General features: G+C 40.5%; 1 protein-coding gene across 1 annotated transcript in view; it reads right to left on the bottom strand.

Annotated features, from left to right (window-relative positions):
* The window catches only part of ACAT1 (acetyl-CoA acetyltransferase 1), a 64,358-nt gene continuing 51,135 nt past the window's right edge, over window positions 1-13,223 (bottom strand). The window contains 10 exon segments of the mRNA XM_017855272.1: window positions 1-321; window positions 1,097-1,139; window positions 1,142-1,253; window positions 3,405-3,469; window positions 4,904-5,017; window positions 5,761-5,856; window positions 7,254-7,404; window positions 8,424-8,567; window positions 12,490-12,590; window positions 13,089-13,184. Of these exon segments, the coding sequence (XP_017710761.1) occupies window positions 201-321; window positions 1,097-1,139; window positions 1,142-1,253; window positions 3,405-3,469; window positions 4,904-5,017; window positions 5,761-5,856; window positions 7,254-7,404; window positions 8,424-8,567; window positions 12,490-12,590; window positions 13,089-13,184 (1,043 nt within the window). The 3' untranslated portion in view covers window positions 1-200.

Genomic DNA, 13,223 nt, shown 5'->3' on the forward strand with positions numbered 1-13,223 from the left:
TTTTCAAGGTTACCAAAAAAAAGCAGAAGAAAAAATTTAATTTCAAAAGGTTTTGGGATTTTATTTTGATTTTTAAAAGTTAACATAGAAAATAATATAAATGAAACAGCTTATCTGAATATAAGCTAACCCACAGTAGTCACACTGATTACAGCAGGCCTTCTGGTCACATAGGGTTGTCTCCTTAAATAGCAGGTTGTCTACAGCTTCTGAATTAGCATGGCAGAAGCACCTCCTCCTCCATTGCAAATACTGGCAAGACCGTATTCTCCTTGCTTCAAGGCATGAGTCAAATGACCAACAATCCTGGCTCCAGACATTCTAAAATTAAAAAAGCATTTACTTCTTTAATGAAGTACAGAATTTATGAGTAACCAAAATGTTTCTATTCCAATTTAACTTCGTGAAAACCTTACTAGCCACTACTTCTTGCTGAATTTACTACTACTATTCTAAAACTAAAACTTGGAGGACTTGTTTCAGGAAGGGTCACAGATCTTAGATCTTTTATTTATTTTTTGAGATGGAGTCTTGCTCTGTCGCCAGGCTGGAGTGCAGTGGCGCATCTCAGCTCACTGCAACTTCCGCCTCCCAGGTTCAAGCAATTCTCCTGCCTCAGCCTCCCAAGTAGCTGGGACTACAGGCGTACACCACCACACCCAGCTAATTTTCGTATTTTAAAGTACAGAAGAATATAATGGAAGATGGAAGGGGGATGTGGAATAAACTACATATTGGGTACAGTGCACACATTTGGGTGACAGGTGCACTGAAATCAGCTCCCACCACTATAAATTAGGTAACCAAAACCCACAGTACCCTAAAGCTAATGAAATAAATAGGAGAAAGAAAAAGGGGGGAAAAGTCTAAATGTACACTTTAATTTTCTTCTTCAACATAAAACGTTATTAGGTTTCAAATAACAGATGTGACAGGTCTCTGTTCAGTATTGGATACCATCTATGAGAAATGATTTTTGCCTTATGAAAGATGGGTAGGAGGGAAAACTTAAGAGCAACAGGAATTATGAGTTTTAAGTTTAGCTAGAAACACAAAGGCAGCTATTAACCTAGATACAGTTATTATTTTTACCTACCCAATTGGATGCCCCAGAGAAACAGCTCCTCCATTGATATTCACTTTTGGGGATCAATCTCCAACATTTTAATGTTTGCTAGTACAACCAGACTAAAGGCTTCATTTACTTCCCACATTGCAATATCTTCTTTTTTTAATCCCACATCTTTAAGAACCTAAGATTTTTTAAAAGACAGATGATGTTCAAATAATTAGCAATCACAACTTACTGTCATTTCCTTGAAATACTACAATTGGAAGTTCTTGGTTTCAGATGGAAGGATCTCTATTTTCAGATTTTTTTTTTTTTTAGACGGAGTCTTGCTCTGTCTCCCAGGCTGGAGTGCCATGGCACGCCATCTTGGCTCACTACAACCTCTGCCTCCCAGGTTCAAGCAATTCTCCTGTCTCACCCTCCTGAGTAGCTGGGATTATAGACACCCACCACCATGCCCAGCTAATTTTTATATTTTTAATAGAGATGGGGTTTCACCATGTTGGCCAGGCTGGTCTCAAAACTACTGACCTCAGTTGATCCGCTCACTTCAACCTCCCAAAGTGCTGGGATTACAGGCGTGAGTCACTGTGCCCAGCCTATTTTCAGATTTTTAGTTGCTTATCCTATTCCATTATATCAAAGAATTTTGTTTGCATTATGTCTATTTGGACATAGAGGACAGAAAATTTGATTTTCTTTCCACAGATGTTTGAAAAGGTGCATTTTCTATTTAGGGGTACATAATGCTTTATATATTCTTAAGCTTTGCTTTACTGATTGTGTGTTGCTTAGTTCTACATTCTTTTTTGTTGTTGTTGATTTGTTTTGAGACAGGGTCTTTGTCGCCCAGGCTGAAGTGGAATGGCACAGTCATGGCCCACTGCAGCCTTGATCTCCCAGGCTCAAGCGATCTGCCTGCTTCGGCCTCCCAAAGTGCTAGGATTACAGGCGAGAGCCACTGCACCCAGCCAGTTCTATGTTCTTGACTGCTAATGAAAGAGGTGTATTAGTTTCTACTATAAGTAATATTAATGCATCCCCTGCAGTTTCTGCTTTATAAAAGTTACTGTAGGGTTATCTGGGCCACAGATACTTACACCTGTTGCAGTTTCATTGTAAGTCATTTATTTAAAATCTTATACTATATGATCTGTTTTGTTTTGGTAGTTCCTCAGCTATGCAGGAAGGTGTATTTGTGCCAGTATTATCCCTATGCTAATACTTTTTAAAACATTACTAGTGAGTGCCCTTTTTCTTTACAGAAGAAATTTGATTGTTGTGAGCAATAATAAAATTAACATGGAACTCTTCCTCCACCTTCCTCTCTTCAACTAGTGGACTAAGGTAGCTTTCTAGCCTATATAGCTCAAACAGCTTCCACTGTTCCAACAACACAAAACAAAATATGGTACCCATATATAGCCACGTCTGTAGCTCTCAGAAGTTATTCTACCTTCAGAATCAGAATCCAGAATTGTGTAGTACTCTTGCTTTCCAATGTGATGCACTCACTTTCAGAAGCTGCATGTTCCTGTCATTTTCTGAGATCTGCCAGCTCTGAGCAGATCATCACTCCACTGGCCCCTTGTTTCTGATCCTTCTCTATTCTTGTTTCCTACTGATTCTGCAGTTGTTTTCATTGCGGGGGTTGGGGGCAGAGGGGAGAATCTGATTTTACTAAAATTCTGCAATTTTTTCTTATCTGGGTGCTTACAGAAGTTTACTGTCAGGGTGAGGCCCTCTCAAAAGGAAGTATTTACTTAAGATTTCTAAGAACCCTGAACCCCTAAAAATTTTCTTTTCCTGTGACTGCTTAGCAATTTCCCACTGAGACTTGGTTATTTCTCCTTTGATAGCACTTACTGACAATTTGGAATATGTAGGTTTTCTGTCTCTAGTTTCACTATTTACTCCAAAGACCTGCTGCCAGCTGTTCCTTTTCAGAATGGAGTCCTCTCCTGGGGAGTGACTAGTTGCTTTCCGTTCTAGATTTGGAACTACCAGCCAGCATTCCCTTTTCTTTGCCAAACCAACCTCCCCTTTGTGGTTACCACACCAGGTGTGTGAGTTCTGTATGATACTTACAAATAATTCAGATGTGTAGTTTTACCTGTTCTACTGAAGATGTAGTTTGTGGGCTGTTCTTTATTTATTTTTTTGTTATCCTTGTTGCTCTTACTCTTTTCAGGAGAGGACATGGGAAGATTTGAAACCAAGCTATCTCTCTGCTTTGGCAGATAAACAACATTTAAATTCTAAAAACTGCAGCCTTGGTATAAGCAAACTGGAAGTTGGCATAATGGAGTATCATCCCTCACTTTGTTCTCACCATAGATACAGCATATACAGGAGCAATTGGAAAATCAATAGGTTCTACAGCAGCGTCAGCAAATGCTGTTTAAAAAAAGGGGGAGGGTGAGTTGTTAAAATCTTTTTCTTTACTACATAGAATATGCAAAAGTCAAGTTTAACCCATTAAATGCACATTTCCTAACCCCTTTAATATATGTAAATATATTTCTTCCTTTTCTAAGATTCTACACTTTATAAAAATTACTCCAGTAATCTAAGACACTGATTTTCATTGGGAGGGAGTTTGGGGGTATTTGCCTCTAGGAACATTGGCACCATCTAGAGATGTTTTTGGTTGTAGGAATAGTTCGGATGCCACTGGGTAGAGACTAAGGATTCTGCTAAACATCTACAATGCATAGAACAGTCCCTACAACAAAGAATTATTTAGTGCAAAAGTCAATAGTGCTGAGGTTAAGAAACCATGATCTAAGAAAAAAAATGAAGTTATAAGGCTTTTTATAAAATAACAAAACAGCATCTGTTTAAATCCTTAGGAAGAAGGCAAGACAGATTTTTGCAGCTAAAATCAGCTTAAGGACATTGAGAACTTACCCAAGGCCACAGTGTTAATATTAAAACGCCACACATCTAAATTTTGTATTTCTGGACTCCTAATCCCATATTATTTTTTTCCTGCATAGCTGCCTCTCTAGGAAAATGCATGTACTTTATTTTCTTCTATTTATCGTAATGAACAGGAAGTTTTTTAAAGCTTAATCTTTAAAAAAAAAAAAAAAAAGACAAGATCTGGCTCTGTTGCCTCGGCTGGAGTGCAGTGGTGCTGCAGCTTTGACATCTTGGGCTCAAATGATTGTCAGCCTTAGCCTCCTAGGTAACTGGGACTACAGGCATGCCACCACACCTGGCTAATTTTTTGCTTTAGAAATGGGTTCTCACTGTGTTCCCCAGGCTGGTCTCAAACTCCTGGCCTCAAGCAGTCCTGCCTTAGCCTCCCAAAATGCTGGGGTTACAGGTGTGAGCCACTGTGCCTAGCCCTTAAAGCTTAATCTTATATAAAGTATAATGAAAATATTAAAGGAGCTTCTATCTCAATTGAAATATGTATTAAATTCTGCCACAGGTACAACCTATAGATAGTAATATTGAATATTGGAGTTGGCTATATCTAACAAGTAAACTTAATTACAGGAAGAGCTTATAGATGTTTAAAAACCGTTTTTTCTTAAGACAGGGTCTCACTCTGTCACCCAGGCTGGAGTGCAGTGGCACAATCTCAGCTCGCTGCAACCTCAAACTCAGGAGGGCTCAAGGCATCCTCCCACCTCAGCTTCCCGAGTAGACGGTAGTGCAGGCACATGTCACCATGCTCAGCTAATTTTTTAACTTTTTGTAGAGATGAAGTCTCACTATATTGCCCAGGCTGATTTTGAACTCCGGAGCTCAAGCAATCCTCCCACCTCAACCTCTGAAAGTGCTAGGATTAGAAGTGTGAGCCACCTCGCCTGGCCTTACCTACTATTCTTGCCAGTGGTGTAACATTGAGCCTCTTGGCTGCATCTGCCGTCATCAGAACCAGAGCAGCTGCTCCATCATTCAGTGTACTGGCATTGGCAGCTGTTACTGTACCTGAAAGCAAAAATAAGCATGAAGTCAAAACATTACTTCACAATAAATGCATTTGGTTCAATTTAACAAATACTGCCTGGGCTGCTAAATGTTTAAAGAAATTACAAATATGGGTGGAGACAATTCCTGCCCTCAGGAAACATGTACATATAACTGCAAGACAATGTACCTTTGTATACCTTTTTGTGTTCATAAAACTAAGTTTCCTCAAAGATCAGAAACATGCATGATGGCACTGGGTAAATGCTGGTCTACAACTCTTGAAAGAAGGGACCAGTTAATATTTTTGTATCCAGGGTCTAACTTTCCTTATCCAATATATAGCAGATACTCACTACATGTTTTTCAAATCAGATATTTCTTCTTATCTAGAATCACCTGAAGTTAAATATCAATGAATGCTAAAAACTACCAAACCACTTTAAATAGGAGAATGTTACCGTATATAAATTATATCAATAAATCTGTTTTTTTCAATGCCAGTGAAGACCCTATCATAGACTGCTACATATGAAAAACTGAATTCTATAGCCATGTTACACATCTCTTCCCTTAGATTTATATATTGAAGGTATAAACTATCAGTTTTATACTTTCAATTAATCTTACATGAGCCTGATATATTGAAAATGTTAAATAACATCTAGATGTTTTCTAGAATTACTTTTTAAAAATCCTTAGGCAATTCTAAGAATTAGATATGGTATACTGGCTCAATTTTTTCTTCATTTCTTAACACTAACCATTTTCTTTCTGGAAAACTGTCTTCAGCTTTGGAACTTTGCTAAAATCAACACGTTTATATTCTTCATCTTCTTTCACCACTACATCTGGTTGACCTAAAATAAAAATATTTTAAGTGAAATCGCTCAAAACAAGTAGTCATTCAGCAAGCAACTGTTGTACAAGATGCCCAGTGGTCTGTGCCTCCCTTTGTATCCCTGCCTCCCTTAAACCATCCCAAGTAAACACTAATCTAGAATTTATTATCTATAATCTCTATTATGTTACCATCTTAAAGAGAAACTTACAAAGTAGCTTCACAAATTTTTTTTTTTTTTTGAGGCAGGGTTTTGCTCTTGCTTAGGCTGGTATGATCACCGTTTACCTCAGACTCTCCAGGCCCACGTGATCCTCCCACTTCAGCCTCCCAAATAGCTGGGAGTACAGGTGTGAGTCACCACAGCCAGCTAATTTTGCTTGTTTGCTTGCTTGCTTGTTTGAAATGGTCTTGTAGTCTCCCAATAGAGTGCAATGCTGCAATCGTAGCTCACTGCAGCCTTGAACTCCTGGGCTCAATTGATCCTCCTGCCTTGGATTCCCTAGTAGCTGGGACTACAGGCATGTGTCACTACACCCAGTTAATTTTTAATTTTTTTGTGTGGAGGCCGAGTCTCACTTTGTTGCCCAGGCTGGTCACAAACTCCTGGGCTCAAGCAGTCCTCCCACCTTAGCCTCCCAAAGTGTTGGGATTACAGGTGTGACCCACTGCACCCAGCCACAAAATTTAAATCTACACCTCCACATCCCATTCTCTTCTTTCTCAACTCCCTTCTATGATCACAGACTCCACTCTCCTGACCCCAGAGGTAGCTATCTGACCTATACTAGATAAGCTCTAGTATTCTATCATCTAGAGCACAGTAATCATTCCTGGAATAGAATTGTAACCTAAAGCAAGTTAATGAGTTTTTATTGTGGATTTATTCTGCTGGAACTGGTGAGAAAGTCCCTTTCCTTTTTGAGAATCGTATATATGTGACCCTAGAGGTAGAGGCAGCAACTTTAGAAAGGCTGACAGAATAAAGCACAAAAGCCTGTAGGTGTGAGAAGCCACAAGCACATGCCTTAGTAGTAGTGAACACCCAGTTCCAATCCCTGAAGTTCCCAGAGCTGAATGGTTGCTACTGTTCATCCTTCAGTTCTTGGAGGCACTCCCAGTAACCTTCTAGTAAATCCCTTTTCAATTTAAAATACCGTGTTGACTGTCACTTACAGGAAAAAGAGTTCTAATAAATTTCTCAAAATAATAGTCTTAGGGATCTTATAAATGGATTGAAACCTGACATTAAGTTGGGTGGATTTATGTTCTCTCTGAACTGGCAACTCTTCACTTTTTATTAACCATAAGCAGTGTCCTCAGTTGAAATGAACAAAGATAATGTCCTAATTTAAAACTTAAGCATAAAACATTCAGCAACATGAAAAGTCTATTTATCCTTTTTGGAACTTTTACCCTTTACTGTAACTGTGACAGGAATAACTTCATTTCCAAATTTCCCAGCTTCCCATGCTGCTTTACTTCTGGTATAAGAATTAATAGCATAAGCGTCCTGTTCATCTCGTGCAATATTCAGCTTCTTTGCTGTATTCTCAGCACAGCTGCCCTGATGAAAAGTTGAAATAGTTTAAAGTTAGTTAACTTTGCATAATTTAGAAAATATCTTTTAACTTTGCATAGCTTATATGCAAAGTGTTTAGTAGTTACGTTTCTTAAAATATATTTCTTAGGCCGGACGTGGTGCTCAAACGCCTGTAATCCCAGCACTTTGGGAGGTCGAGGCGGGCAGATCATGAGGTCAGGAGACCAAGACCATCCTGGCCAACATGGTGAAACCCCGTCTCTACTAAAAATCAGCCGGGCATGGAGGCACGCACCTGTAGTCCCAGCTACTCGGGAGCGTGAGGCAGGAGAATTACTTGAGCCCAGGAGGCGGAGGCTGCAGTGAGCCAAGATTGTGCCACTGCATTCCAGCCTGGGCAACAGAGCAAGACTCCATTTCAAAAAATAAAAATAACAACATATACACACAACATTTCTTTCTATACCAGGTCACTTTTCACTCATGTCTTTTTTTGAGATGGAGTTTCACTCTTGTCACCCAGGCTGGAGTGCAGTGGTGCAATCTTGGCTCAATGCAACCTCTGCCTCCCGGGTTCCAGCAATTCTGCCTCAGCCTCCCAAGTAGCTGGGATTACAGACACCACCACCATGCCTGGCTAATTTTTTATATTTTTAATAAAGACGGGGTCTCACCACATTGGCCAAGCTGGTCTCAAACTCCTGACCTCAGGTGATCTGCCTACCTCGGCCTCCCAAAGTGCTGTGATTACAGGCCAGAGCCACCGCATCCGGCCCACTCATGTCTTATCTTCAAATACTTGAATTAGCCAAGCAGTTGCTAGCTGAGCATCAGAAAATACCGTATTTAAATGTGGGACAATTTCTTTAATGACTGAACCATGCCAATGCAATAGGCATACAAAAATATTTTCTGAAAGTGCATGGCTAAAATCAACATTTATAGAGCCCATCTTTCAGTTCAGTTTGTAAAGTACATACAGTAAGAAAAATCAAACAGTATTGGACACTAGATAGCATTTATCCACTAAAAATCACATTTACCATATGAATTTTATTGTAGACATCAGTTAGCCCGTCTTTAACGATCAAATCTTCAAGCTTTACCCCACCGTATGGTGTTGATCCTCTGTTCATTACATATGGAACATTGGACATGCTCTCCATCCCACCTGCCACCATCACATCCTGCGCAGCAACACCAGAAAAACCCAATGTTAATTCAAACAGTTGCAAATCCATGACACCCTTTATACAGCTACCACCAAACAAGTATTCTACATGCATTTATTAAACATTTGTTACACAGTGAATATAGGAAGTACCCTCTTTACCACTTCACCCTGATGAAAAGAAGTGGTGTAAAATAATATAATGAGAAATAAGTTGGCTGGGTGCAGTGGCTCACACCTGTAATCCCAGCACTTTAGGAGGCTGAGGCGGGTGGATCACTTGAGGTCAGGAGTTCAGGATCAGCCTGGCCAACATGGTGAAACCCCATCTCTACTAAAAATACAAAAATTAGGTGGGTGTGATGGTGGGCGCCATCCCGAGTAGCTGGAGGGCAAGGCAGGAGGATTGCTTGAACCTGGGAGGCAGAGGTTGCTGTCAGCTGAGATTGTGCCACTGCACTCCAGCCTGGGCGACAGAGCAAGACTGTCTCAAAAGAAGTTCACAACCAGACATTAATAAGAATTCCAGAAATCTGGCTGGGTGCGGTGTCTCATGCCTGTAATCCCAGCACTTTGGGAGGCTGAGGCGGGTGGATCACGAGGTCAGGAGATCGAGACCATCCTGGCTAACACAGTGAAACCCCGTCTCTACTCAAAATACAAAAAATTAGCCAGGTGTGGTGACATGCCTGTAGTCCCAGCTACTTGGGAGGCTGAGGCAGGAGAATGGCGTGAACCCAGGAGGCAGAGCTTGCAATGAGCCAAGATTGCACCACTGCACTCCAGCCTGGGTGACAAAGCAAGACTCTGTCTAAAAAAAAAAAAAAATACCAGAAATCTTTCATGTAAAACCATCTTCTGAAATTCTTAAGTTTTCTTCTAGACAGGGTCTCGCTGTTGCCCAGGCTGGAGTGCAGTGGCATGATCTCAGCTCACTGCAATCTCCGCATTTTGGGCTCAAGTGATTCTCCCACCTCAGTCTCCCAAGTAGCTGGGACTACAGGCATGCACCATCACACCCAGCTAATTTTTGTATAATATTTTTAGTAGAGATGGGGTTTCGCTATGTCACCCAGGCTGGTCTCAAACTCCCAGACTGAAGCGATCTGCCCACCTCGGCTTCCCAAAGTGCTGGGATAACAGGCGTGAGCCACCGTGCCAGGACTGAAATTCTTACCTTCTAACCCTTCACTTCATTCATGCTGCTAAAAACTTAATGTGCTCTAGAAGATTAGAAGTAATCTCAGTTCATGAAAATAATCCTACTTCCTTGACTGAGATCCTCATCATCTCTTCCTGGACAGCTGAAATAATTTTCCACTTGATCTTCTGACATGCAGCCTTTCCACCAAAGCATCATCGACACTCATCTGACTCACTTTGGCTAGAATATAAGTCTGATCATTTCACACTTTAGAGAACTCAGCATAATATATAAAGCCTTTACAGTATCCCTTCTCTCCCCTTTTTCAGTCTCACAGCCTAACCTATACCCCAGGTCACAGGGAACTAGTTAAAGCTCTCCAGAGACACCATGCACATTTCACACACAAACCTGCACTTTTCCCACCCACCAACATGTAAAACATCTACGTTTCCTTTAAAACTAATCAGAACACTACTTCATGTCTGCCTTGACCATTTCTTTTTTTTTTTTTTTTTTTTTTTGAGACGGAGTCTTGCTCTGTCGCCCAGGCTGGAGTGCAGTGGCCGAATCTCAGCTTCACTGCAAGCTCCGCCTCCCGGGTTTACGCCATTCTCCTGCCTCAGCCTCCCCAGTAGCTGGGACTACAGGCGCCCGCCACCTCGCCCGGCTAGTTTTTTTTTGTATTTTTTAGTAGAGACGGGGTTTCACCGTGTTAGCCAGGATGGTCTCCATCTCCTGACCTCGTGATCCGCCCGTCTCAGCCTCCCAAAGTGCTGGGATTACAGGCTTGAGCCACCGCGCCCGGCCGTCCATTTATTTCTATCCTTTCTTGAAACTGTTTCTCTTCCTTTGTGTTCCCCAATTACTATGCAATGCTTTTAATATTATTATATGTTTATATGTCAAGTCTTCCCACTAGACTATGCTCCTTTGAGGCCAGACGCCCTGTCATATTTTTACATCCTTGGCAACTGACATATAGAGTTTTAATAAATATTAATCAACTTAGTACTTTTGCAAGTCAACAAAAAAATCACTTGCATTATAAGGGCTAGTTAAAAACACAGTTTAATATAAAACATTAAACATAAAGCCAATAATATCTTCTTACAGTCTTTAATCAGGCATACAGACAAGCAAGCTCTATACCAAAGAAACCTAAATATTTTGCCTATTCCAAAATATAAAAATTCTTAACCAGTTCTCATCTAAGTTTTATTCACTTGTACTTTTTACTGGGGGTGATGGCAGTAATAAGTGACAGAAAATAAGGTATCAATTCTTCCTTATAAAGCAAAACTGACCATTTTCCAAGGTCATAAATATTCAAAACAAAGCACTTGCAAGTATGCCTGTAAGTCACTCTATATATTCACAAATGAATAAAATAATATTAAAGTATTTCAATATAGTACAAATGGCATTTGCTAGAGAACCACAACACATCAATTAAGACAAAACTTTCCATGACAAAGAATTTTGAAACTAAATCTCATGACCATTTTTCACCCACTGGTTTGACGAGGGTTTGGTACCACCCAGTGGTGGTGCAGATCCAGACAAGTCACACAACTTTTGTAAAGTATAACTGGTACAACTTTTATGGAAAGCATTTGCAAATGCCAAAATGTTCAAATCCTGACTCAGCATTTCTTTTAGGCATTTTTCCAACAGAGACCTGCACATGTACAGATGTTTTTAAATATTTTGTTTACCACTCTATTTCCAGTGACTGTCACATGGTAGATGCTCAGCCCTGTAACTCTGTGGCTGTCTCAGACACACTGAAAAAAATCTTCATCTGAAAAATGAAGGGCTCAGATCTGCGAGAATCTTGGTTCTTCTGTGTGTCCAGGTCTCACCTCGTGACATGACAGCATATATTTGCTAAGGAGCCTGTCTCTTGCTTGATCTCAAGTAAAGACAAGATACAGATCAGCAAGGCCAATTAGAAAGCCTGTAGAACTTAAATGAGTTCAGGCATTGTAGAAACTACAAATTAGTCATCAAGCCTGGGCTCAAACAATGATCTGATTCCCAGGGTTAAGCACCTTGTTCTCCTTTATAATGAAAACATTTATAATAAATTCTGGCAAATATAGTATTTATGAACTTTTAGTCACCCCGCCTCAGAAAAAGACCCAAATGCCTTGGCTAAAAACTATTTTTTTTTAGAGTCTTGCTCTGTCTCCCAGGCTGGAGTGGAGTGGTACAATCTCAGCTCACTGCAACCTCTGCCTCCCAGATGCAAGTGATTCTTGTGCCTCAGCTTCCCAAGTAGCTGGGATTACAGGCGCCTGCTACCATGTCCAGCTAATTTTTGTGTTTTTCGTAGAGATGGGGTTTCGCCATGTTGGCCAGGCTGGTCTTGAACCCCGGGCCTCAAGTGATCTGCCCCCAGCCTCCACCTCCCAAAGTGCTGGGATTACAGGAGTGAGCCACTGCACTTAGGCCTAAAAACTTTTTAACACAAGATACTCAGGCTATCTTTTTCTTTTTTAAAGAACAGGGTCTCGCTTGCTATGTTGCCTACGCTGGTCTCAAACTCCTGGGATCCTCCTGCCTTGACCTTCCAAAGTGCTGAATTACGGGCATGATACCCAGCCTACGCTATCATTTTGAGCATACTTCAGATGGACTTAGCAAATCCAGACACTCTTGAGTGTGTGAGAAAACATAGTAACTTACGAGAAAGAATCTCATTTCTAAAGCATGAATATGCCTAGATTTTTGTGTCTTTTAGCCCTAGGTATTATTCTGATTAATAAATGGAAAGGATGGTGTTTCTTACCTGATGTCCACACATAAGACTTTGAGAGGCCATCATGATGGCTTTCATTCCTGAAGCACAAACTTTGTTTATGGTGGTGCATGGAGTAGAAATAGGTAAGCCTAAAACCAATAAGTCACTTTTGAAAAACAGATACTCAAACACAACTGCAGAACTTAATAGAGCATGTTACTATAAACTACAACATTTCTTCTGCCAATATAACTACAAATTATATAATGCATTTAATATTTAAGCTTAACCTTCATTTTGCCATTTTATACTTTTTTTTTTTTTGAGACAGAGTCTCACTCTGTCGCCCAGGTTGGAGTGTAATGGTGCAATCTTGGTTCATGCAACCTCCGCCTTCTGGGTTCAAGCGATTCTTCTGCCTCAGCCTCCCAAGTAGCTGGGATTACAGGCATGCACCACCACACCTGGCTAATTTTGTATTTTAGTAGAGATGGGGTTTCACCATGTTGGCCAGGATGGTCTCAATCTCTTGACCTCATAATCCACCCACCTCGGCCTCCCAAAGTGCTGGGATTACAGGCGTGAGCCACCGCACCCGACCCCTTTTACACATTTTAAGTATAAAAGCAAAAATGTCTTCCAAGTACCTGCACCCAATACTGCCTGCCTTGTAGGGGCTTGTCCTTCACCTCCTTGTAGAACATTACCCATGTATGCTTCTTTCACTTCTTCTTTTGGAATCCCTTTATTTAAAAAAAAAAAAAAAAAAAAAAAAAAAAAAA

This window comes from Rhinopithecus bieti, unplaced genomic scaffold (assembly GCF_001698545.2).
Source record: "Rhinopithecus bieti isolate Rb0 unplaced genomic scaffold, ASM169854v2 scaffold_39705, whole genome shotgun sequence".
In the NCBI taxonomy this organism is placed as follows: Eukaryota; Metazoa; Chordata; class Mammalia; order Primates; family Cercopithecidae; genus Rhinopithecus; species Rhinopithecus bieti.